The 22,604-nt window shown below is 53.5% G+C and overlaps 2 protein-coding genes across 2 annotated transcripts in view; both read left to right on the top strand.

Annotated features, from left to right (window-relative positions):
- The window catches only part of SAMHD1 (SAM and HD domain containing deoxynucleoside triphosphate triphosphohydrolase 1), a 66,478-nt gene extending 65,590 nt beyond the window's left edge, over positions 1 to 888 (top strand). Inside the window, exon 16 of the mRNA XM_052650778.1 lies at positions 812 to 888. Within this exon, the coding sequence (XP_052506738.1) occupies positions 812 to 868 (57 nt within the window). The 3' untranslated portion in view covers positions 869 to 888. The remainder of the gene's footprint in view (positions 1 to 811) is intronic.
- Positions 889 to 10,973: 10,085 nt separating this feature from the next.
- The window catches only part of SOGA1 (suppressor of glucose, autophagy associated 1), a 66,545-nt gene continuing 54,914 nt past the window's right edge, over positions 10,974 to 22,604 (top strand). Inside the window, exon 1 of the mRNA XM_052651157.1 lies at positions 10,974 to 11,648. Coding sequence (XP_052507117.1) covers positions 10,974 to 11,648 — 675 coding nt within the window. The remainder of the gene's footprint in view (positions 11,649 to 22,604) is intronic.

Genomic DNA, 22,604 nt, shown 5'->3' with positions numbered 1-22,604 from the left:
TATTATAACAGAAGCTTGAAAAGGGCCAAGCTAGGTCAAAAGAACAGATTTTTTTTTAATAGTCATTTTTCTAATTAAAAAAGCAATACATATTTACTATAGAAAATTTGAGAAATTTATAAAAGAAAAAAGAAAACTACAAAAATATTCATAATTCTACCTCTTAGAAATAAACTCTCAGCCCCTACAGGTTTATTTTTTCATCTTTTACATTTATAAATAGATCATACAGTGTGTTGCTTTATAAGGTGTTTTGTCAAGCTTAACAAAAGAAAAGTTTCCAGTTACATTCAGTACCCTTTGAACATGTGATTGTTTTTTAATGTATTTATTTAATTTGGCTGTGCTGGGTCTTAGTTTCAGCACACGGGATCTTTTTTTGTTTATTTCATGTGGGCTCTAGTTCCCTGACCAGGGATTGAACATGGGCCACGCCCGCCCTATGTAGGGAGTGTGGGGTCTTAGCCACTAGACCACCACGAAAATCCCATGAACATGTAATTTTTAATGGCTGCATATTTTTTCATCACAGGACGTACATCATTTCTCAAATGTTTGACATTCTGTTTGCTTATAATTTTCTGTGATTATAAGCAAAATTATAATAAACTTTCTTGTTCATAAATCTGATTATATTTTTTATGATAAATTTCAAAAGTTGAATAATGGATCAAAGGGTGTTCACACATGCTTTTCCAACTGTTTCCAACGAGGCTTCCCAGAGCTTAAGGCTGACCAACGTCTGGATATCTTTCAGGAATCTCAAGGTAATAGCTTTCTGATCATCATGTTTTACGTCCTTAAATTACAGATAAAGAAACTGCCACTCAGAAAGTTGAAGAAGGAGCTAACCACAGCCACAGGATAATATAACACAGTAAAAAGAGCACGGACTCTGGAGTCAGGGACTCTAAATCCTGTGTGACCTTGGGCAAGTTACTTAACATCTCTGTTCTGTCTCCTTGTCTGTAAAATACTAATACCTGTTTACCTGATAGGGCTGTTGTGAAAATAAATGAAGGTAATGCCTGAAGGGACGACTCATTGGAAAAGACCCTGATGCTGGGAAAGATAGAGGGCAGGAGAAGGGGGCGACAGAGGATGAGATGGTTGGATGGTATCACGGACACAATGGACATGAGTTTGAGCAAACTCCGAGAGATAGGGAAGGACAGGCATGCTGCAGTCCATGGGGCTGCAGAGAGCTGACACGACTGAGCGACTGAACAATGCCTGAAGAACTAGGAGGCTGAACCAGGTCTCCATCCTCCTGTTCTGAGTTCAGTGAGATGACACACAGTGCCTGGTGTTTGGTGAAAAAGTGAAAGTGTTAGTCGCTCAGTCATGTCTGACTCTTTGCGACCCCATGGACTGTAGCCCGCCAGGCTCCTCTGTCCATGGGATTCTCCGGGCAAGAATCCTGGAGTGGGTTGCCATTCCCTTCTCCAGGGGATCTTCCCAGCCCAGGGATCAAGCCTGGGTCTCCTGCATTGCAGGCAGGTTCTCTACCGTCTGCACCACCGTGGGTGCTGGATAAGTGGCAGTGCTTAAGAGCATCCCCCGACACTGCCTCTTTGGGAGATTTAGGGCTCAAATCACTGACAAGTGGCCACTCAGTCTCCACCCAAGCACCTTGGGGACAGTCACTTGGTCACATGCAGGGGTAGATAGCTCAGTGGGGCATGGAAGGGCAGGAATGTACTCACTTTGCCAAGTCTCGACCTCTGGTGACCTCTTCCAGCTTGTCCAGCCTGATGGCTTCCCTAGTACATCTCTGGGATCCCACAGAGAAGGGGCCGCTTCCGGAACCGACCCTGTCCACCTGGAGGTCTGTACGAAGCAGTTTTAGCTCTGTATCCTGGTTCTCTGGCAGACAGCTGTCCCTTCTGCCCCAGCCAGGCTCCAGCCCTCCTCTCCTGGCTCTTATACCTGCCCAGAGGGTGGCATGCCCTGGCCCCGAGCCTGCTCCGGTTTCAGCCGGAAGGACCTGGCTGTGATTATAATCCACCAGAAACTCAAATCCCACAAACAAGAGCTTCTCACCTCGGGTCCCTGCTCTGCCCCTACCAGCCCAAAGAGGTGGGATTTACTGAACTCCTGGGCTCTTCCTGGAGCCTCTCACCCACAGCTACTGAGCGCCACGTGGTGCCTGAAGCCCATCATGGAAGGCACTTCCCTTAAGGGGCACAAATGTTACAGGAAAGGGTCGAGCCGTGGGGCCACATCCACCTCCCTGTGCTTCCGGGGAAACCTGGGGCTCGGTGGGTGAGGAGAGGCCACCCTGCTCTGGTCCTGTTTCCCTTCTCTCACATGGGGGAGGTGATTCTTACTGGCCTGTCATGACATGGAAGGACAGGAAGCCCAGTATCTGGCACACAGTAGGCATGCTCTCAGTTCAGGTAGTTCTCTGTCCCAGGCTCATAGTGGGACTTCAGTGAATGCTGCTGTTGAAACACAGAACCTCAAAGTTGGAAGGGGTTTCAGCCAGTGCCAGACCAAGTGACCTCCACACAGGGCAGGAAGTCATGAAAAAATATGCCCAGCAAGGGTCCCCCAGCCTGTTTGGGGTGGGTGAGCCCACTCTTTGAGTGGCTCACACCCTTGGACGGGCCAGCTGCCCGCTGGGGGACCAGGGTACAGAGCTACAACTGTTTCACGCAGACCTCCAGGTGAACAGGGTCAGTTCTGGAAGTAGCCCCTTTTCTGCAGGATCCAGGAAATGTGGGATGGGAGCGGGGGGAGGGGCAGCTGTAAAAACCCCTTCCTGCTGGCCTTGGTGGAAAGGACTTGGGTCTCCAGATCCTTTCTCCATGGCCAGGTCTCCTGGGGCAGTGCCCCAACCAGGAAGATAGGATACTGAAAGGACTTGTATTAATATTATGGGGAAAACATTCAAGTGATGGGCCCTGTTGCCATCTCAAACAAGGCTGTTGCAGTACGTGTTTGAACTGTTAACAGCCTGGAGGTCACATGTCTGGCCCTCCTGCTCTCACGGCCCCACTCCCAAATCTTTTCCCTCCACACTCGATTCCTGAACCTTTGGGCACTTTGGGAGGCCAGTGAGGTGTGCCTTGCTGTCCCATTCTTTGTCCTTAAGTCTAAAATGTGACCTGGCAAGAAAAATAATTGCCACGAAGTGTGTTCAGTTGTGTCTGACTCTTTGTGATCCCGTGGACTGTAGCCCACCAGGCTCCTCTGTCTGTGGAATTATCCAGGCAAGAATACTGGAGTGGGTAGCCATTCCCTTCTCTGGGGAATCTTCCTGACCCAGGGATGGAACCTGGGTCTCCCACATTGCAGGCCGATTCTTTACCATCTGAGCCACCTGGAAGCCCAAATCGCATGTAATTGGCTTCTGAAAAGCTTCCACGATCAGATTCTAGATACCAAGGGTTGAACATCCCAGCTCTGCCTTGCAGCCTGCCTTCTGCTTTCTCCACCAGACCACACGCCGCCTCTTTTAGCACGGCAACAGTCATCACCAGGAAACAATTTCAATGTCCTGTACAAGGGAAAAAGGTTAAGCAACCCATGGAACATCCACTCTGTGCATTATTTCTAAGAATTAAAAGCGATGTTTGCCAAGAGTTCATAAATGCACAGGAAAATGCTTCTGCTACTCTGTAAAGTGAAAAAAGCAGATATAAAATGAAATGTGTGGCACAGTTTCCGCTAAGCAAAATAAACCCTAAGACATTAGGAGAAAAGGGAGAGGATACACTGGGTGGCTCGCTGGGCTGACTGGCTTCACTCTGAGCTGTGGGTGGGTGCATGATGTACCCCCTCGGCATCCCGGGAGCTCTGATCTCCGTGCTCTGGTCCCTGTAATGGACCATCTTTGCCCCCCTCGCGCACAATTGGCACTCCTTTGGCTCCTCACTCTCAGCTGGTGACTTTGTTCCTCTTTGAGAAAATGGAAGCCATCAGTCCCTCCCTCACCCTTCCGATAGACCCACCTGCATCTCACCCATCTCTTCTGCCTGCCTTCCGGGACAATGAAGGAACAGCCTCTGTTCCCTTCCGAAGCCAGTCCCTGGGGTCCCCCTAGATTTCTCACTCTCCACTTTTCTCTGCCTCATCCATCTCTCGCTTGCCCCTGCCTCTCACGTGACCACGACGGCTCCATCCTCGTCTCCCTACATTCCACCTCTACCTCCTGGTCACTGTTCAATCCCTGGCCTTTGACATCTGTCTTGACCACCCCTGGTCTTGTCTCTCTAGACTGGGGGCGGGGGGACACACTTTTCTGCTCCCATCTTCCTCCAGCCCCTCTGCTATTTGACAGAGTGACTCTCCCTCTCTTGCATTTACTCCTTCAGTGGCAGCTCCCCTGCTGTCTTTCGTGGCTGGTGTCTCCTCTCCTACCCGCTTTTTAGAACCAGGGATTCCTTTTTAATTTTCTACTTTATTAAAGAAATGATATATGGAGATAGCTTTATTTAATAAGATTCGAACAATTAATGATAGACATTCTAGAAGCAGTTGTTGAAGGCCCCTTTCATCCTGTCTTCTCCCAATCTCATCCACGCTTGGAGGGAACAACTACCAATTTTTTTTCATTTTTAAATTTTACTTTTTATGTTAAATTGAAGTATACTTGTACGGCATTATATAAGTTACAGGTATACGTGATAGTGACTCACAATTTTTAAAGGTTACACTCCATTTATGGTTATTATAAAACAGTAGCTATATTCCCTGTGTTGTACAATAAGCCCTTGTTGCTTTATTATTATTATTATTTTGGGAGGTGCGTGCCACATGGCTTGCAGAATCCCAGTTCCCCAACCAGGAACTGAACCTCAGGTTACAGCAGTGAAAACCTGGAATCCTAACCACTAGGCCACAAGAGAACTCCACTTGTAGCTTATTTTCTACAAAACAGTTTGGACCTCTTAAGCCCCTTCCTTCTCCCCACTGGTAACCCCTAGTTTGTTCTCTATATCTGTGATAGAAGCAGGGATTCCTAACTTCCTGGTTCTAGGGCAGTTTTTCTTCTCTCTATAGACCCTCTCTGTATGTGACCCTATCTGGTCTCATGGATTTAAATATTATCTAAACGTTAATAATCTTTCATGACTCTGGACCACATGCTACCCTGGGCCCCACACTCATTGATCTGTTGCATATATGCCTTGAAAGTCTCCAAAAACATTTCAAAGAACTTTCAGTTGGGCCCAGAAAGAACTCTGAATTTCCATCCCTAAACCTGGTCTCTCTACCCACAATCACCTCTAAGCTGTTTTCCCTGTCTTGTTAAACCACACCACCACTCGTACTGTAACGAAAGCCAAAAACCTGGGAGTTGAACTTCATTTCTCTGATGCCTCACCTCCATCCATGGGTGTCCGAGTCTTCAAAGTTCCCAGAAGCGATCTCAGGAGCATCCCTCTTCTTCCCTCTCTACTGCCTCCACCCTCATCCCAGCCACCGTTACCTCTCAGGCTGGTCCAACAGCTCCATGCCCCATCTTCTAGCATCTTCTTGCCATCAGCTAGAGTGATCTATTTAAAACACAGATTACATCTCACCCTGGCTTACTCCGAAGTCCACAGTGGCTGGTCACTGCATCAAGAATAAAGGCCTGCGAGAGCTGCTGCGACTCCCTCTGTCCACTCCAGCTCTGTCCATCACCCGTCTAGTGCTGGTCACATGGCCCTTCTCACTGTCTTGAACATCTATCAAGTGGGTTCTCTCTGCCTGGAATTCTCTTATTCTGGCTCTCTGAATAACTCACTTTAAATGTCACCTCCAAAGAGAGGCTGACCTGACTACTCTATTTAAAGCAGGCTCCCCTACTAATTCCTCTAACTCTTCTTTAGCCAGTGGTTTGTATAAGGGACAAAAACTTTGGGACTTCCCTGGTGTCCTGGTGGTTAAGACTTCACAATTTTTAAAGGTTATACTCCATCTATAGTTATTGTAAAATAGCAGCTATATTCCATGTGTTGTACAATAAGTCTTTGTAGCTTATTATTATTATTATGGGGGGTGTGCTGGGGCATGAATTTCATCCCTCATTGGGGAACTAAGATCCCATATGCTGCATGGTGTGGCCAAAAAATAAAAGCACATTTAAAAAAGGAATAAAAATTTCAGTTTTTAAAAGATCACCTCTTCTTGGGAGCCTTCCAGGATTTAGTCTCTATTCAGTTTCCATCATGTTGGTCAATTCAGCTGCTTGAATGGGAGAACATAAACTGTTTTCCCACTGGGTGATCAGCATCTTCATTTCTTACAATCTGATTTATTTCTTACAATCATTTAATGCTTCATGACTTCTAGAGTAGAACTTTATAAAGTGTGCACCTGAGCTGAACACTACCCAACAATGCAGCACAACAGGGTCTAAAGCCTGATGGCCCTGGGGTCAGATCTACCCCAGCCCTGCCACTTCCAAGTTATATGACCTTGAACAAGCATTCCAGTTATTCATTGCTGCGTAACAAACTACCCCCAAAATTAGTGTCTCAGAACAACAATATTTATTTTGCAGTTTGGGACAGCTCATTTCTGCTCTGCTTAGCATCAGCTGGTGCAGCTCCAAGGCTGGAGGCTGTATCATCTGAAAATTCCTTCTCTTACATGTCCAGGGCTTGATGGGGACCAGAGCTGGAGTTGTTGACTGGAACACTTTCATGTGGCCTCTCCCATGAGGCCTCGCTTCCTCCCAACATGGTGGCTGGGATCCAGGGGAAAGTGGATTGAGAGAGAGAGACTCAGAGACACAGAGAGATTGAGTTGTCAGTCATATTGCCTTTTAGGACCTAGCTTTGGAAGTCACACTGTCACTTCTGCCATTCTCTGTTGGTTGAGGCAGTCACAAAAGCTGCTCAGGTTCGAGGTGAAGGAATACAAACCTCGTCACTCAGTTGGAAGAGGGCCAGTGCCACACTGTAAAAAAGAATAATTGGGGGACTTCCCTTATGGTCTAGTGGTTGAGAACCCACCTTGCAATGCAGAGGACGAGGGTTCTAGCCCTGGTCGGGGAACTAAGAAGCCTTGAGCCCTGCCCCTCACCACTAGAGTGTCTGTGTGCTGCAGCGAAAGATCCCGCATGACACAGTGAAAATCGCACATGCCGCAACTAAGCCCTCAAGCAGCCAAATAAATCAATAAATATTTTTTTAAAAAAAGAATAATTGGGATAAGCATGGCAACCCACTCCAGTACTCTTGCCTGGAGAATCCCATGGAGGGAGGAGCCTGGTAGGCTACAGTCCATGGGGGGTGGCAAAGAGTCGGACACGACTGAGCTACTTCACTTTCACTTTCACGTTCATACGTACGTCAAGGCTGTATATTGTCACCCTGCTTAATTAACTTATATGCAGAGTATATCATGAGAAATGCTGGGCTGGAAGAAGCACAAGCTAGAATCAAGATTACTGGGAGAAATATCAATAACCTCAGATATGCAGATGACACCACCCTTATGGCAGAAAGTGAAGAGGAACTAAAAAGCCTCTTGATTAAAAAAAAAAAAAAAAAAAAAGCCTCTTGATGAAAGTGAAAGAGGAGAGTGAAAAGGTTGGCTTAAAGCTCAACATTCAGAAAACAAAGATCATGACATCTGGTCCCATCACTTCATGGGAATTAGATGGGGAAACAGTGGAAACAGTGGCAGACTTTTTTGGGGGGCTCCAAAATCACTGCAGATGGTGATTGCAGCCATGAAATTAAAAGACGCTTACTCCTTGGGAGGAAAGTTATGACCAAACTAGATAGCATATTCAAAAGCAGAGACATTACTTTGCCAACAAAGGTCCGTCTAGTCAAGGCTATGGTTTTTCCAATGGTCATGTATAGATGTGAAAGTTGGACTGTGAAGAAAGCTGAGCGCCGAAGAATTGATGCTTTTGAACTGTGGTGTTGGAGAAGACTCTTGAGAGTCCCTTGGACTGCAAGGAGATCTAACCAGTCCATTCTGAAGGAGATCAGCCCTGGGATTTCTTTGGAAGGACTGATGCTAAAGCTGAAACTCCAGTACTTTGGCCACCTCATGCGAAGAGTTGACTCATTGGAAAAGACTCTGATGCTGGGAGGGATTGGGGGCAGGAGGAGAAGGGGACGACAGAGGATGAGATGGCTGGATGGCATCACCAACTCGATGGACATGAGTTTGGGTGAACTCCGGGAGTTGGTGATGGACAGGGAGGCCTGGCATGCTGCCATTCATGGGGTCGCAAAGAGTCGGAGATGACTGAGCAACTGAACTGAACTGAACTGATACATCCCTGAACCTATCTTCAAAAAATACAGTCAGTCCCAAGAAGTTCCTAACCTTTCCGGGATCCTCTGCTGAAGTGTTGGGCACTGAGCCTGGCATGAGTGCTCAGGGGTCGGGAAGCCCCGGGTGGTCTCCCCACCTCCATGGAGCCAAGTCTGGGCCCCTGGCAAATCTTGCTCCTTCTGCTGTTTCCCTCCTCTGAACCGAGTCCAGAGCCCACACCTTGACCCTACCCAGCCCTCGCCACCCCAGCCCTACCAGGGATTGCTGTTCCCCAGGCTCTTCTGGGGCTGCAATGTGGATTCAGGGCTCCCACATCTGAAGACCCTCAGAACAGGAAGGGCCATTAGCCCCCTGCTTAGCTATGAGTGTTGGGACCCAGACAGGGTATGTGGTAGAGCCAGGACTCTCGCCCAGGCCCACATGGGGAGATCCAGGCAGCTGCTGGGGGACTTCCCTGATGGTCTAGTGGTTGATGAGTGTGTCAGGAGTGGCTGAGCAGCCTGCTCTAGCACGTATCCCCCTGCCACGGTTCACATCATCCAGCATCTCCAAGCCCACATTCTGCATAGATGGAGAAATTGAAGCTCAGAGAGGGTATGGAGTTTCTAAGAGCCACACAGCATCTCTCTGTGCCAGACCAGAACCAGTCTACAAGAAATGGGGTCATCAGAGCTAGAAGGACCCTGTCATCCACTATATCACATGGGGTCTTCCGAGGCCGGAGAAGCAGAGGAGGGTCTACCTTGGTCCTTGCCTTGGTGGAATGTCATGCCATCCTGTGGGTGATGACTCTTTTGTGGCTCATCTCCTCCCTTGACTGCGTGCTCCATGAGGTCTGGAATTCGCCACTGACAAGTCCACCACTGTGGCCCTCTGTGGACTGGGTGAGTGGACAGTCAGTGCGGGCAGGGGAGCTGGTGCTTTTGCCAGGAGGGGATGGAAATGCCCCTGAAGAAGTGTTTGCAGAGGACCTGTCAAGGGGCCCTGCTCCTTACCTGGCTGGTGGAGGCACCTGGAGAAAGGGTTTGAGGATGGAGGGGGCACTCACACACCTAGACACCCCTAGATGGGAATGAAGCCTTGCCTCACAAGGAGAGGGCATACCCCAGGAGTGTATTCACCGCTGTGGGGTAGGAGGGACAGAAACAAAGTGGACCTGGGGCCAGCTGTGTGTCAAGGCGGAGTGAGGCAACAGGACTGGGGGGAGGAGGAAGAGGAGGGAAATGGAAAAGGAAGGGGGAAAGGGTTAAGAGGAGGAAACGAAAGTAAGAGGAACAGAGGGAGGAGGAAGGGGCTGCAGAGGGGTAAACACAGCCCTGCCCCCCACCGTCGCAAGGGGCTGCCACCCTGAGGGTGATCGCCACCCCGCTGGGCAGCCAAAGGACTTCCGATGACTGCCCAGCAGGGGCCAGGCGGCGATGGCGGGTAGCAGCGAGGAGAGGGGGCGGGGAAGGTGTGACAGCCACATGGGAACATCAACAACACGGGAGCACAGTTCTGGAAGGGAAGAAACGACACCCATCAGAGTCGGGGCTCCAGGGTCATATGGAGTTGCTCGTCAGGGACTTGTGAGGATCAGGGCAACCAGGTCCAGCTCGGACTAGCCTACGCGGGAGCCAAAACCTACTCCCAAAGCAACCGCAGGTCTGACTTCTCAGAACGGGTCGCCTCGATTTTAGCCGGGCAGAGCGTGAGACCGGGTTCAGGGAAGCAGCGAGCGTGCCTGGAGTCACAGCCGGTCAAGGCGTGCATAGCTGGGCAGGCACCGAGGGCCAGACGCTCCCCACGACTATGAGAGGGAAGCCAAGCCTGGACATCCGGAGCACGCCCTTGGAGGCGCGAGGTCTGGCGTCCATCCCGGCTCTGCCAGTAACCGTGGGCCGGGATCGCCGGTCTTCCCCAGGCTTCAGTTTACGCATCTGTACATTGGGATGAACTGTCTCGCTCTGCTAGGTTCAGGGGGGCGGAGTTCGCGCACGCTCCGCACAGCCGCGAGGGGCGAGGTGCTCGGCGTGTATATGGATGCTGGCTCACGCGATCTGAGGTCCGCCCGGCCTCTGCCTGGGAGTCCCCCGTCTCGCGGCTCGCGCGACCTCTGCGCGGATGAGGGGAGCGAAGGCGCCTCTGCCGGGGGCGTCGCCCAGGCCAGCAGGGGAGGGGACGGCGGCGGAACGGAGGCGGAGGGAGCCGGGGCCTCGGCAGCCTCGGCCGGCCTGACCCTCGAGGGGGTCGCTGTTGCCTCGCAGATCCCTCCCTCGCTCGCTGCCTGTGTCCCTCCCTGCCGCTCCCGCCGCGTCCGCCTTTTGTTCGCGGAGCCGCGCGTCCCCGAGCCGAGGCGGCGGGGCGGGGAGCTGGCGGGGCTGCGCGGGGGGCGGGCCGCGCCGGGCGGAGCCGGGGCCCGGGCCGCAGCCGGACTGGGAGCTCGAGAGAGCGATCGGCGCGCAGGCAGCCGGGGCCCGGGCACGCTCCGGGGGCGCGGCGAGGCCGAGGGGGCGGGCGCCGGGCGGAGCCGGAGCCGGAGCCGGGGTGCCTGGAGGCGATCGGGCCGCTCTCTCCGAGCCCAGAGCAGCGGAGAGACCGTGCGGCGGGGGTCGGGGCCGGAGCGCAGCCCGGGGGCTGAGGTGGGCCGGGAGGAGCCGCGACCCCAGCGGCCGGAGCGGCGCCAGGAGCCTCCCCCCGGGCGCGGAGGCCGGGCGGGCCCGGGCCATGCGCGCCGCTCCTTGAGGCCAAGGCAAACCGCGATGGAGGTGCCGGCGGGGGAGCCCCCGGCTCGGGGCTGCGGCCCCCCGCCTGCTCCCGCCCCGGAGAGGAAGAAGAGCCACCGCGCGCCGTCGCCGGCCCGGCCCAAGGACGTGGCCGGCTGGTCTCTGGCCAAGGGCCGCCGCGGCCCAGGCCCGGGCGCCGCGGCCGCTTGCAGCGCCGCGTCCTCGGCGAGGCCGGACAAGAAGGGGCGTGCGGTGGCGCCCGGGGCGCGGGGCGCAGGGACGCGAGTGGCCGGGGTCCGCACCGGTGTCCGCGCCAAGGGCCGTCCGCGCCCGGGGACCGGGCCGCGACCGCCGCCACCGCCGCCCAGCCTTACCGACAGCAGCTCGGAGGTGTCGGACTGCGCGTCGGAGGAGGCGCGCCTGCTGGGCCTGGAGCTGGCGCTGAGCAGCGACGCCGAGTCCGCTGCCGGGGGCCCCGGGGGGGCCCGCACCGGACAGCCGCCCCAGCCGGCGCAGCCGGCACAGCAGCCTCCGCGGCCCCCCGCCTCCCCCGAGGAGCCGTCGGTGGCCGCGTCGTCGGTGGGCAGCAGCCGCCTGCCCCTCAGTGCCTCGCTCGCCTTCTCCGACCTCACCGAGGAGATGCTGGACTGCGGTCCCGGCGGCTTCGTGCGAGAGCTGGAGGAGCTGCGCTCGGAGAACGACTATCTCAAGGTGCGGGGTCGGGGCGGGGGTCCCGGTGGGGGAAGGGGAGGCCGCAGGGAGGCGCGGGTGTCCGCCCCACCGGCCCGAGGCACCAGCCGGCCCGCTGTCCCACCGCTCGAGCCGGGCAAGGGGCCTAAACCCTCAGGGGCTCCCTCGCATCCCGCTTCCCATTGTATCTGGGAAACCTTCTCCTAAGGGAGGAACCTGGAGGAGACTGCCGATGGGCTTTGATTTAGGAAGAGGGTCTTGAGTGCTTTGGAGGATGCTTAGATAAGGTGCCTGGGATGGGGGTGGGTGCTCCGTGAGGGGCTGGACCTCGGAAATCGCGGCTCAGAGCCCCTACCCCCAGGCCACTGGGTGGCCCTCCTTTCTGGGACAGGCACTGGTGTGCCGTTTGCCGGGGAGACCTGTGGCCATCTCCGGCTAAAGAGAGGCCTGAACACTAGCCTGAGTCTTCACCCAGGGCTTTCCTGGCTCGGGCCTGTCCCTGCCTGCCTTTTAGGGCGGGTCCGCATTTGAAAGCATGACATCTGGGAACATCCCCTTGGCTAGAGTCCGACTTCCGCCCTGTCTAACGGTCCTGCAGCCTGCGAGGATGGTGTCCTGGGAGAACCGGTTCACACCTCCCTAAATCCCAGGGTATTGTCTTCTGCCCAGTTTTGGATAGGTGCTGTATACACAGCAGTCCTATCGGTGACCCCCAGCAGTGCCCATCTCCTTTCCAATAAGAAGAGGGAAGCTGGCATCTGAAAGAGGCTTTTTCTCTGGGCATGTAGGGGACCTGAGAGCTTCCCAGGAAAGCAGGCTTGACCGTCACCCTTTCGGTGCACATGAGGACCTACTGGATGCAGGCCGAGTTCTGTCTGCCCACTGAGGCAACTTGAGCTTCCGCCCAGCCCTCGTATGTCGGTGTTGGTCTGGGAGATTGCCGGCTTCCTGGGTTCTCCCGCCACGGGCTGGGCACGGTTTGGAAGAGGCTGAAATGTTACCTGCTCTTATCAGTTGGTATCCTAGCACAACACCCGGAGCACCCCTGGCCAAGAGCCTCCGAGTTCATGGCACTCTGCTGATTTCTGTCTGCCTGGCAATACTTACCCTTGCACTGTAGCTCTTTGGGCCAAAAGGGTTTCTCTGTCTTTAGAGTCTGTGAGGTCTTGCTTAACTGTGTCTCTCCTTCTCCATCTCCCCCAGAATCTGCTACCCCACATGTGTTTAGTAACTGCTTGTACAATAGAAGGACAGAGTCTGTCTGAATCAGAATAACCTACCCTTTTAGCCTCTAACCTTTCCTCAGACCAGGCCTTAGTTTTCTCATCTGTTAATTGGGAGGGTAAGCCTTCCCAAAGCCCCCATTCAGTGTGGACAATCGGGGGCTCAGTCAGCTCCTGCAGTCTTCACAAGCCAGCTGTGAGGAGGGTATTAGGAGAGAGGAGGGAGATCAGCCAGAGAAGGCCTGGCCCTGCCCAGGTGGTGCCTGACCTGCCTTGAGCTCCTCAATCCTGCCTCCTGGCCTCCATTGCTCCCCTGGCAAGGGAAGATGGGCCGTAGAACTTGACTTCGTGGTCTCCCTCATCCACCCCCACCAGCTCCTGTTCATCCGAGGAAATTACCCGGCAGAGCTCTGGAGTCCTGCCCAGCCACCCATGATTGTTAGGATGGGAAACAGTTCCAGAAGGCTGGAGATTGAACCTGAGGCCTCACAGGGGCCAGGACCTGGCTGGGGACCACCCACTGCCTGGGTCAGGGCTCAGCCTCAGTTTCCCTCATTCATTCAGTGTTTCTGGCTTCACATGCAGGCCTCAGACCACTGTTATATCTGAAGAGTGTGCCTTCCTGGTTGTGTGATCTTGGGCAAGCCCCTTAATGTCTCTGGACCTCAGTCTCCCTGTTGTAAAAAGAGACATCAAACATCTTCCAACCTTAAGGGTTCAATGAGTTATGTGCGCAAACACCCTGAGAGCTCCACCCTGAGTGGAGCGAGCCTCAGAGGAGGGTAATTTCCACCACTGTTATTCTCAAGTGGTACATGACACATTTCCGTGGGCGCTTACCATGTTCTCTGGCAGACTCCGTGGGGAAGGAATAGAGCTTCCTCCCCACCCGAAGCAGTCCTGGCCCCTCATTCATTCATTCACCAACTAGTTACTTAATGCCTGCTGGGTACCAGGCACTAACACAGATCTGAGGATGAAGTGTCTGTTTTCATGGAGCTGTTGGTCCTAGTGGAGGAGACTGGAATTAGACAGTAGTCACACACTGCATCACACACTGCATCACACTAGGGATCGTCACAAGGGTGGGGAGGGACACGAGGGGGGGACTGGGCGGCTTAGGGAGGCCAGGATGAGAGGGAGCCAGCTGAGTAAGGAGCTGGAGTGAGACCCTTCCAGGCTAAGCGAAGTAGGAAGAAACTTGTGGAATTCAGGGAACAGTTCTGAGCCTGGAGAGAGGGAGGAGATTGGATGGGAGAGGTGAGCAGGACAGGTTAATGCTGTGTCCATGTGAATCAGTCCCTGATCTTCTCTCCAGCTGCCAGCCTCACAGAAGCGAGGTGAAAACCTAGAGACTGTGGATGTGGGCCGTAAATGTAGAGGCTATCACAGGAGTTGAGTTCTTTGTTTGGTTTTGTTTTGGGGGGCACGCCGTGCGGCATGCAAGATCTTAGTTCCGGGACCCAGGGATCAAAGCCGCATTTCCTGCAGTGAAAGTGCAGAGCCTTAACTACTGAACCGGCTGGGAAGTTCCAGGAGGAGTTGTTTTGTTCATTCTGGAGATGGGTAAACTGCAGCCACAACAGGGAGGGGACTTGCTCCAGGTCCCAGAGCCAGTTCTCCAGGCAGCCAGGCTTGGAGTCAGAGTACCTTGTACTCTTGACGTGATTCCTGCCCCTCTGGGCCACTTTGCTTCCAAGATGCAGGAACTGAGTTACCAGGAGAGACTGCAGGTCCCCAGCATGTCCGCGGCAGGCCTGGTGCTGCCTGGCTTGAGTCCCTGGGAGCCCCGAGGGGCCTTTCTCGAGCTCACCTCCCAGTTGATGGAAGGCACTGGGACCTGTCGCCTGGGGAGGGCCTTGCGGATGATGATGGCAGATCTCCTGTGGCCTGCGGCTTGCTCTGGGGCCCCAGGGGGAAGGTGGAAACCTGGCAGTTCTCTCCCAGTGAGGAGCTGCTACAGAGAAGGCAGTGAGCTTGCTGTCACTTGAGTTATTCAGAGTTATTGAATGCTGGAGGTATTCGCCCGTTGGATAAAGACATAGGGCTTGTGGAAAACAGCTTGTAAACTGAACAAAATGTAGTGTTTGTGATTACTTGAGGAGGATTTAGGAAGAGGTTTATGTGAAGGCTGTAGCTGAAATTGCCTGACCTCAGGGTCCCTTCCAGCCAAGGAAGTGTCAAGGTTATTAACTTTAAAAAAAATGTAAACAAGACATTGAGGTATAGTTGCTTTACAAGGTTGTGTTAGTTTCTACTGTACAGCAAAGTGAATCAGCTATGTGTATACATATATTCCCTCTTTTTTTCCCTCCCATTTAGGTCACCACAGGACACTGAGTAGGGTTCCCTGTGCTATAATGGGAAGGTTCTCATTACTCGTCTATTTTTACATAGTATCAATAGTTTATATATGTCCATTCCAATCTCCCAATTCATCCCATCCTCTCCTTTTCCTCTTGGTATCTATGTTCTCTACCTTGAAGGTTATTGACTTTTAAGGGTCCAGGATTCAAAGAAGCAGACAGATTGACTGTTTGACCTTCAAAATCCTGGTGGTCTGAGGTCTTCCATTTCCCCATCACCACTAATTGTTGCCTGTGTACCATTAGGACATGCTGGGAACCACCCAGTGTGGACTGAAGAATCTGAGAGTTGGAACCCAAAGACTGGCTTTGCGACCTGACTGTCATTTACTGTGTGGCCATGAGTGAGTCACGTGGCCTCTCTGAGCTCTCTTTTGGGTTTCATCTGTATAATGAAGATGATGAAACCTGCCTGGGCAGCCTCAGAGGACTGTTTACAGGGATCAAGGAAGTGTGAATAGACAAGAAAACATTTTGCAAGCAGTGAAATCCTGCACCTTTTAGGGAATTACAGTTATTGGTAATCAGTGAGCAGAGAGGATGTCTAGGTCTTCATTCTTTGCGGGTGTGGCTGTGCCGGGTCTTTGTTGCTGTGCAGGCTTTATCTGGTTGCGAGGAGTAAGCCCATGCACCACAGCAATTCTCTAGCTGTGGTGCGAGGGCTTCTCACTGCGGTGGCTTCTCTTGTTACAGAGCACAGACTCTAAGGCACAGGCGCAGTGGTTGTGGCGCATGGCCCTAGTTACTCTGGGCCGTATGGGAGTCTCCTGGACCAGGAATCGAACCCGTGTCTTCTGCATTAGCAGGCAGATTCTTTACCACTGAGCCATTAAGAAAGCCCTGAAGTCTTCATTCTTGATAGAGCTGGGAGAAGACAGGAGGGTGGATCCCCTTAGCTTTAAGATGTTAATAAATCAGTAGCTGCTCCAGGGAGGACAGGAAGGTGTGGGTCACATTCCACACTGTGTGGACTCCATGAAGCAAGCCCTCCCCACCTCCCTGGAGGTTCTACATGCGAGAGTTTGTGTGTGCATGCTGTCACTTCAGTCATGTCCGATTCTTTGCGACCCTATGGACTATAGCCTGCCAGGCTTCTCTGTGCATGGGATTCTCCAGGCAAGAATCCTGGAATGGGTGGCCATTTCCTTCTCCAGGGGATCTTCTCTATCCAGTGATCGAACCCGTGTCGTCTATGTCTCCTGCGTTGGCAAATGGGTTCTTTACCACTAGCGTCACCTGGGAGGTTGGAAGGACAGCCAGTTTTAGATGTCAGCCCAGAAGGCCCAGAGGAAGCATCTAATTCACTTCCAGTTCCCATTGGGTACAGTTGGGTAAATGGAGGCTCCAGCTCACACAGCCAGAATTCCAAACCTGGTTGGTCCAACCCTGTGAAAAGACTGTTCTTTTCACAGTCTGAGAGGAGCATGAGCTTGTGGTTGCTAATGACGGGTCTAGTGTGGGACATAGGTTGGTGAGAGGAATTCTATTGTGTGTAGTGCCCTAGGCTAAGACTTGTTGGGAGAAAGTAGAGAATAACCTATGTTGGGGCTGAGGGCCTGGAGCCTGCAGGCACTGTGCGTGTGTTGGGGGGGGGGGGGGGGCACGTGCCTGCCTGAGTGTACATGGATATGTACCCCGCATCAGTGCAGAGTGAGATTGGGACCAGAGGTCTGAGACTGGAGGAAGTGATGGGGGGTTGGATCCAGCTTTAAGGGTTAGATAATGGTTAGGCTGGAATCCAGAGTGCTGGAATGTTAGAGCCCGCCTGGGGACCCCCAAACCACTGATTACTGGCCTTCTCTGGCTCTTGTGCACAATAGCTATCAGCTATGAGATCATTTCCAGAGTGCCAGGCCCTGAGTTAAGTAAGTCCTTTACTCCTCACAGCAGTCCTCTGTGGAGAGTTCTGACATCAGACCCATTTGACAGAGGAGGAAGCGGAGAGGTTATGTCATGTGCACAGCTGGTACACATGGGACCCTCATCAGACAACCCCAGGGAGCTCCCTTCCCCAGTCGTTCTTCCACCCTCTCCCATGCAGGAGGCAGCCCGTGCCTCCAAGTTTCAGAGAACAGGATTCTCGCCTGGTTCTGCCAGTTACAAGCTGTGTGAGATGCTCAATCTTTCTGAGTCTCTGTTTTCCCTTCTGAAGAATGGGAGATAAGCATATCTGCCCCTTTTCCAAGTGGGGACCCTTTTCCAAGTGACAGTGTAGATTTGTGTGCGTGCTAAGTCACTTCAGTCGTGTCCAACTCTTTGCGAACCTGTGGACTGTAGCCCGCCAGACTCCTCTGTCCATGAGATTCTCCAGGTGAGAATACTGGAGCGGGTTGCCACGCCCTCCTCCAGGGGAGCTTCCTGACCCAGGGATCAAACCCGGGTCTCCCGCTGCTCCTGCGTTGCCGGCAGATTCTTTACCGCTGAGCCTCCGAGGAAGCCCGATCTACATCTAGCACACAGTAAATGTCAGTGCTTGTCCTGGTTGCCACCTTTCCCTTACTTGCTGCTTCAGGCATTCATTCATTCAACATATATTTTCCGAATGCCTCCTGGATTCCAGGCCCCGTGCCAGGTGTCTGGGGCAGTAGCCAGCAAGCTGTGAAGCATTTCTCAGCTCCCGGGAGTTGTAGGGGGAACGGTTCAATCTGCCTGTCACCGGGTTGGGGGAGAGGAGTGGTCATCGGTCAGCAAAGCTCCTGGTCAGTCTCTGTCTTGAGTCTCAGCCGTCTCCGAGGCGGCTGAGAGGTGGCCTGGAAGAAGCAACTCTGAGAACTGGGTCTTTAAGGATTTTCAGCCTGTCATGGGGGCAGGGAGAAGCTCCAGCGAGATGGAGAATGAGATGGAAAATGTGAGATGGCTGCTGCTGAGGCCTTAGGAGGACCACGAAGCTCCTAGGGCTCCCAGTATTCCTGGCAGAGGGGCTTGGCCTGTGTCCCTGGGCACACTCTCTCCTGCACACACAAACTCACGAACCCATATTCACAGCGCATGTGCAGAGATCCACGCCCGCTGACGCTCGTCTCATGTACCCATTCAGGGACAGGCGTGTGCTCTCTGCTTTCCAGAAGCACACTTGCAGGCGTTTTAGAGAGGAGACCCATTCAGAGAAGTACACAGACCCATGCAAGATACACCACACGTGTCTCCTCACACCCCCCGTTACTGGACAGACACAACACAGACACACCATCTAGGAGATGGCAGGCTCAGAAACACACCCTCACACACCGCCAGACACGACACACCCTCACACACCGCCAGACACGACACACCCTCACACACCGCCAGACACGTTTGGCCGCGTCCCAGAGATGGACAGACCCTGGAGACAGTGTCAGACATATCGGAAGTACACGTGCGTATGCAGGCGCAGACTTGGTACACAAACCCACGCAGACTCATTACACACAGGTGCTGGCACCCGCAGAAATCCACAGACCCACCCCTGCCAGGCGGGCACAGACACCGCCCATCACCCAGACACCCCCACTGCATCTGCCACAAAGACAGCAAACAGCAGACCCAGGCTCACTGACCCGGGCTTGCACACCCAGGCTCACACACCCGGGCTCACAGACACACACAGCCAGGAGACACATGTGAACAGACACACACACACACACACACACTGGCTGTGACATTGCAGCCACACAGAAACACAGGATATCCTGGCCCGTGTCTCCCTGGAGCTCATGTGTACAAACTACTGTTTTTAGCGCCTCCACGAGGCTTCCTTCCACTAGGCTGCTGAGAACAGTGAGGACTGTGACAGGGGCTTGATTTTGCAACCTCTGGGATCTGGGTGCCCTGGAGCCTGACTGAGGCTGAATGGTTTGTAGGCAGATAAAGGGCTGGCAGGTCACCGAGGTGGAGAAACTGCATCAAAGGCCCTCAGGCCCTGGACACACGACACTTGGGCTGGGGCCCAGTGAGCCAAACGGAGCAATTGTCAGGCCTGCCTGCAGGAGAAATAGTGCCCAGGGGCACCTCCCTCCTAATCTCCTTGGAATTTCCTGCTTGCCCTCATCTACTGCCTCCTCCCCTTGCCCCTTTGCTGGGGGCTGTGGAGGACTGTACCATTCCTGTCCCTAATGAGTGCCTGATTCTGCCTGGGAAAAGGAGACTGGGATAGAGGAAGTTATGTGGGCACTCAGAGGAGGGGCCTGGAAGACTTCCTGGAGGAGGAAGCATTAGAGTTGAGGAGTTAGCCTTGAATGACAGCCTCTGTGTCCAGCTGCTGGGACCGTGCCTGGCACATCCTAGCAATTCAATAAATATTTGTTGCACGATTGAATGAAAAGCAGTGATCGGGGTCTGCAGGTGGGCTGCAGGCAGACTATGGGCTTAAAATAGAAGAGCTGAGGGGAGTGGTGGGTGGGGGCAGTGGTGAGGGGGAGACTGGGAAGGGGAGGTGGGCCCGCTCGGGAAGGGTACTGGGCGCTGAGCTGACTGAGGCATTGTGAACGCCTTGCTGGCAGGGGCTGTGTTGACCTAGAGCAGGGCTAGGCACTGCCTCCTTTCCACGTGCCTTTAGCACGGAGCACAAGACCCAGGGGCCTTGGCAGGGACATGGAGAAATTTCCACTTTGGGGATCAGGTCTGGGCCAAACCTTGCATTGTTGCCTTTTCCCTGTACATGAACCCTGTGTTCAAGGCCCCTCTTCAAGCCTCAGTCTTCCTGTCTGTAAGATGGGAACTTAGGGGGTCCAGTGATTAATAATCCTTCCAATGCGAGGGATGCAGGTTTGAGCCCTGGTTGGGGAACTAAGATCCCACATGCTGTGGGGCAACTGAGCCCATGTACAGTCTATGCTCTCTATTAAGAGAAGCTCCCGGATCGCAATGAAGACCCACTGTAGCAAAGAAAAAAACAAAACAAAGGGAACTTAATTCCTTTCTTTCTTTCACAGCACTTGGGAGGATTAATGGTCAGGTATACAGCACATTCAGCACCATCCTGGGCACAGCAGAAGGGAGGGAGCCCCACATGTGTATAGTGTCTGGGGCAGAAAGAGTTCTTCAGGGGAGGAGCTTGGCTGAGTTCTAAGCAGAGGCTTGACCAGCAGCCAAGATTATAACTAAGATCATTCCCCTGGGTGCCCCACAGGCGTGATCTCATATGCAGTCACATTCTCTTCCTTCTGGCACCAGAAGGAACTGGGAACTGGGGTGGGGAAAGAGCCCGGAGACTTGGGTGTTCTGGGCTGGGCTGGCCCTGGCAGTCACTGGAGGAGCCCCACAGGTCAGCGGATGGTGCTGGCCTCCCTGAGGAATGGTGGGGAGTCGAAGAAGGTGGGAGCAATAAGCCAGCTTTTCCCTTCTTTGGGGTCCAAGGTGGTAGAGAGCACTGTGGTCTGGAGCCAAGCCCACTTGGGCTTGAAACCTTGTTCTGCCTTTTCTTCTGTGAGCTTTGCCTTTACAAGCCTCAGTCTCCTCATCTGTACAATGGATGGGCATGCTGATGGTGCTTGCCCTACGGTGTTGGCTGTGAGGATTAAATGTGAGAAAGAATGTGTGTGAGGATTACCCAGGGCCTATAAGTTCTCAACATCTCTGCACCCTCATCACTCGTTATCACCAGGCTTGGATCTGACTGCCTGTGAGCCCTGGGTTTTTGTTTTTAGTATTTAGTTATTTATTTCATTATGTTGGGTTTTAGCTGCTGCACACGGGATCTGTTTTGTGGCATGTTTAATCTTTAGTTGCAGTCTGTGGGATCTAGTTCCCTGACCAAGGATGGAGCCCAGACCTCCTGCATTGGAACTGTGGAGTCTTCCACCCTGGACCACTGGGGAAGTCCCACGCCCTAGGTCCTTGACGACAGGGGTTGTGCCTGGCTCTGGGTGTGGGTCTTGGCATGGAGCAGGGGCCTGGGAGGTGTGTGTGTGTGCAGCTGAAGTGCATTGTGAGTATCCCCAAACACATCTCTCCCTGCGCCGTCCACCCTTTTCCCTCCTGTCCCAAGTCAGGCCAGTGCTGCAGGCTCTCATCCAGAGATACCTCTTTGCTGATGGAGGGCCACCTTTGGGGATCCCACATTCTAGAAGTGGGGTGAAGAATCTCCCATTGCCTGTGCCTCAAAGAGAAGCTCAGACTCCAGAGATTTTGGGGTTCTGTATCCAGGCTGGACCAGCTGTCTTTACCCTGGTTTTGCCCCAGATCCACATGAGTTCTTCGGGGTCAGGTGCCTCGACCTCTCCCCTCCACACCCCTCCTGAGCCCTGCCCAAGTGCCTGGGTGGCCTGTGTGGTCCCTGCTTTTCTCAGCCTCACCTCACCCCCACTCCACCCAAGTTCTGAGCGGTCTTTGCACCCAAGCCTCTCTCTGTCTTCTCTGCCACGGGGCCTTGTGCTGCAGTCCCTCTCGCCTCCGTTGGGTTCTTCCTCCACCTTCCTGTGTTCAGCTCCAGGCTAGGCTCCTGACTTAGACACCTAGGTGCTGCCTGTAGGCTCCTCTGGGGCATTTTCCTCTAATTACATTGTTAACTAGATAATTTCAACCCCCTTGCCCACGCTCTGCATGAGGACACAGCTCTTACCCTGGTGGGACTTAACCCCTTCCTTTCATTGGTGTCTGTAAGCTGAAGCTCAGCGAGGTTAAGGGGCTTGCCAGAGGTCATGCAGTCTGTAAGTGGCAAGAGGCAGAAGGTCTAGGGTCCCTGGTGCTCTTTGCTGGATGCTAAGCAGGGGGAATGGTGCCCGCGAAGATTTGGAGGTGTGAGATGCTGGAGTGTGCTGGTGCCTCAGGCCACACCGCCTGGAGCCACTCCCTTGACTCTCCAACCCCGCCTTCCCTCCCTGTACACCTTTGAGCGCTGTGCTCTCCCTGCTCAGATATTTGGCTGCAGCCCAGAGACCGTTTGGGGGATGATTTTGAATTTTTTTAAAATTATATTTATTTATCATTTATTTTGGCTGTCCGGGTCTTCGTTTCAGCACACAGGATCTTCAGTCTTCATTGTGGCCTGTGGGATCTAGTTCCTGGACCCGGGATCGAACCCGGGCCCCCTCCATTGGGAGCACGGAGTCTTAGCTACTGGACCACCAGAAAAGCCTCTGGGGGACGTTTTAAATACATCCAGGTCCAAATGCTACTTTCCTTCCTGTCAACAGAGAAAAGACAGGAGGGACACTGTTGGGTGTCCCTGCTCTGAGCGCCCCCCAACCCAGAGGCATCAGGGGCTGCAGAGGTCTCGCTGCTTCGGCTAGTGAGGCCTGGAATGGGACAGTGACAAGTCAGGCCTGGCCTTGGAGGTCAGTGTTTTCCAGGCATCTCTTCCCTCCTCAGCCTTCGCTGCCCATGCACGCCTATGTGGACACACACACAGCTCCCCATCAGAGAGTGTCTGTGGTCTCACGCATAGAGCCAGGCCACATCTGAGAGGCTCA

The sequence above is a fragment of the Budorcas taxicolor genome, chromosome 13 (genome assembly GCF_023091745.1).
Source record: "Budorcas taxicolor isolate Tak-1 chromosome 13, Takin1.1, whole genome shotgun sequence".
NCBI classification, from domain to species: domain Eukaryota; kingdom Metazoa; phylum Chordata; class Mammalia; order Artiodactyla; family Bovidae; genus Budorcas; species Budorcas taxicolor.
The sequence above is the reverse complement of the archived record's forward strand: the minus strand, read 5'-3'. Positions and strand labels throughout refer to the sequence as shown.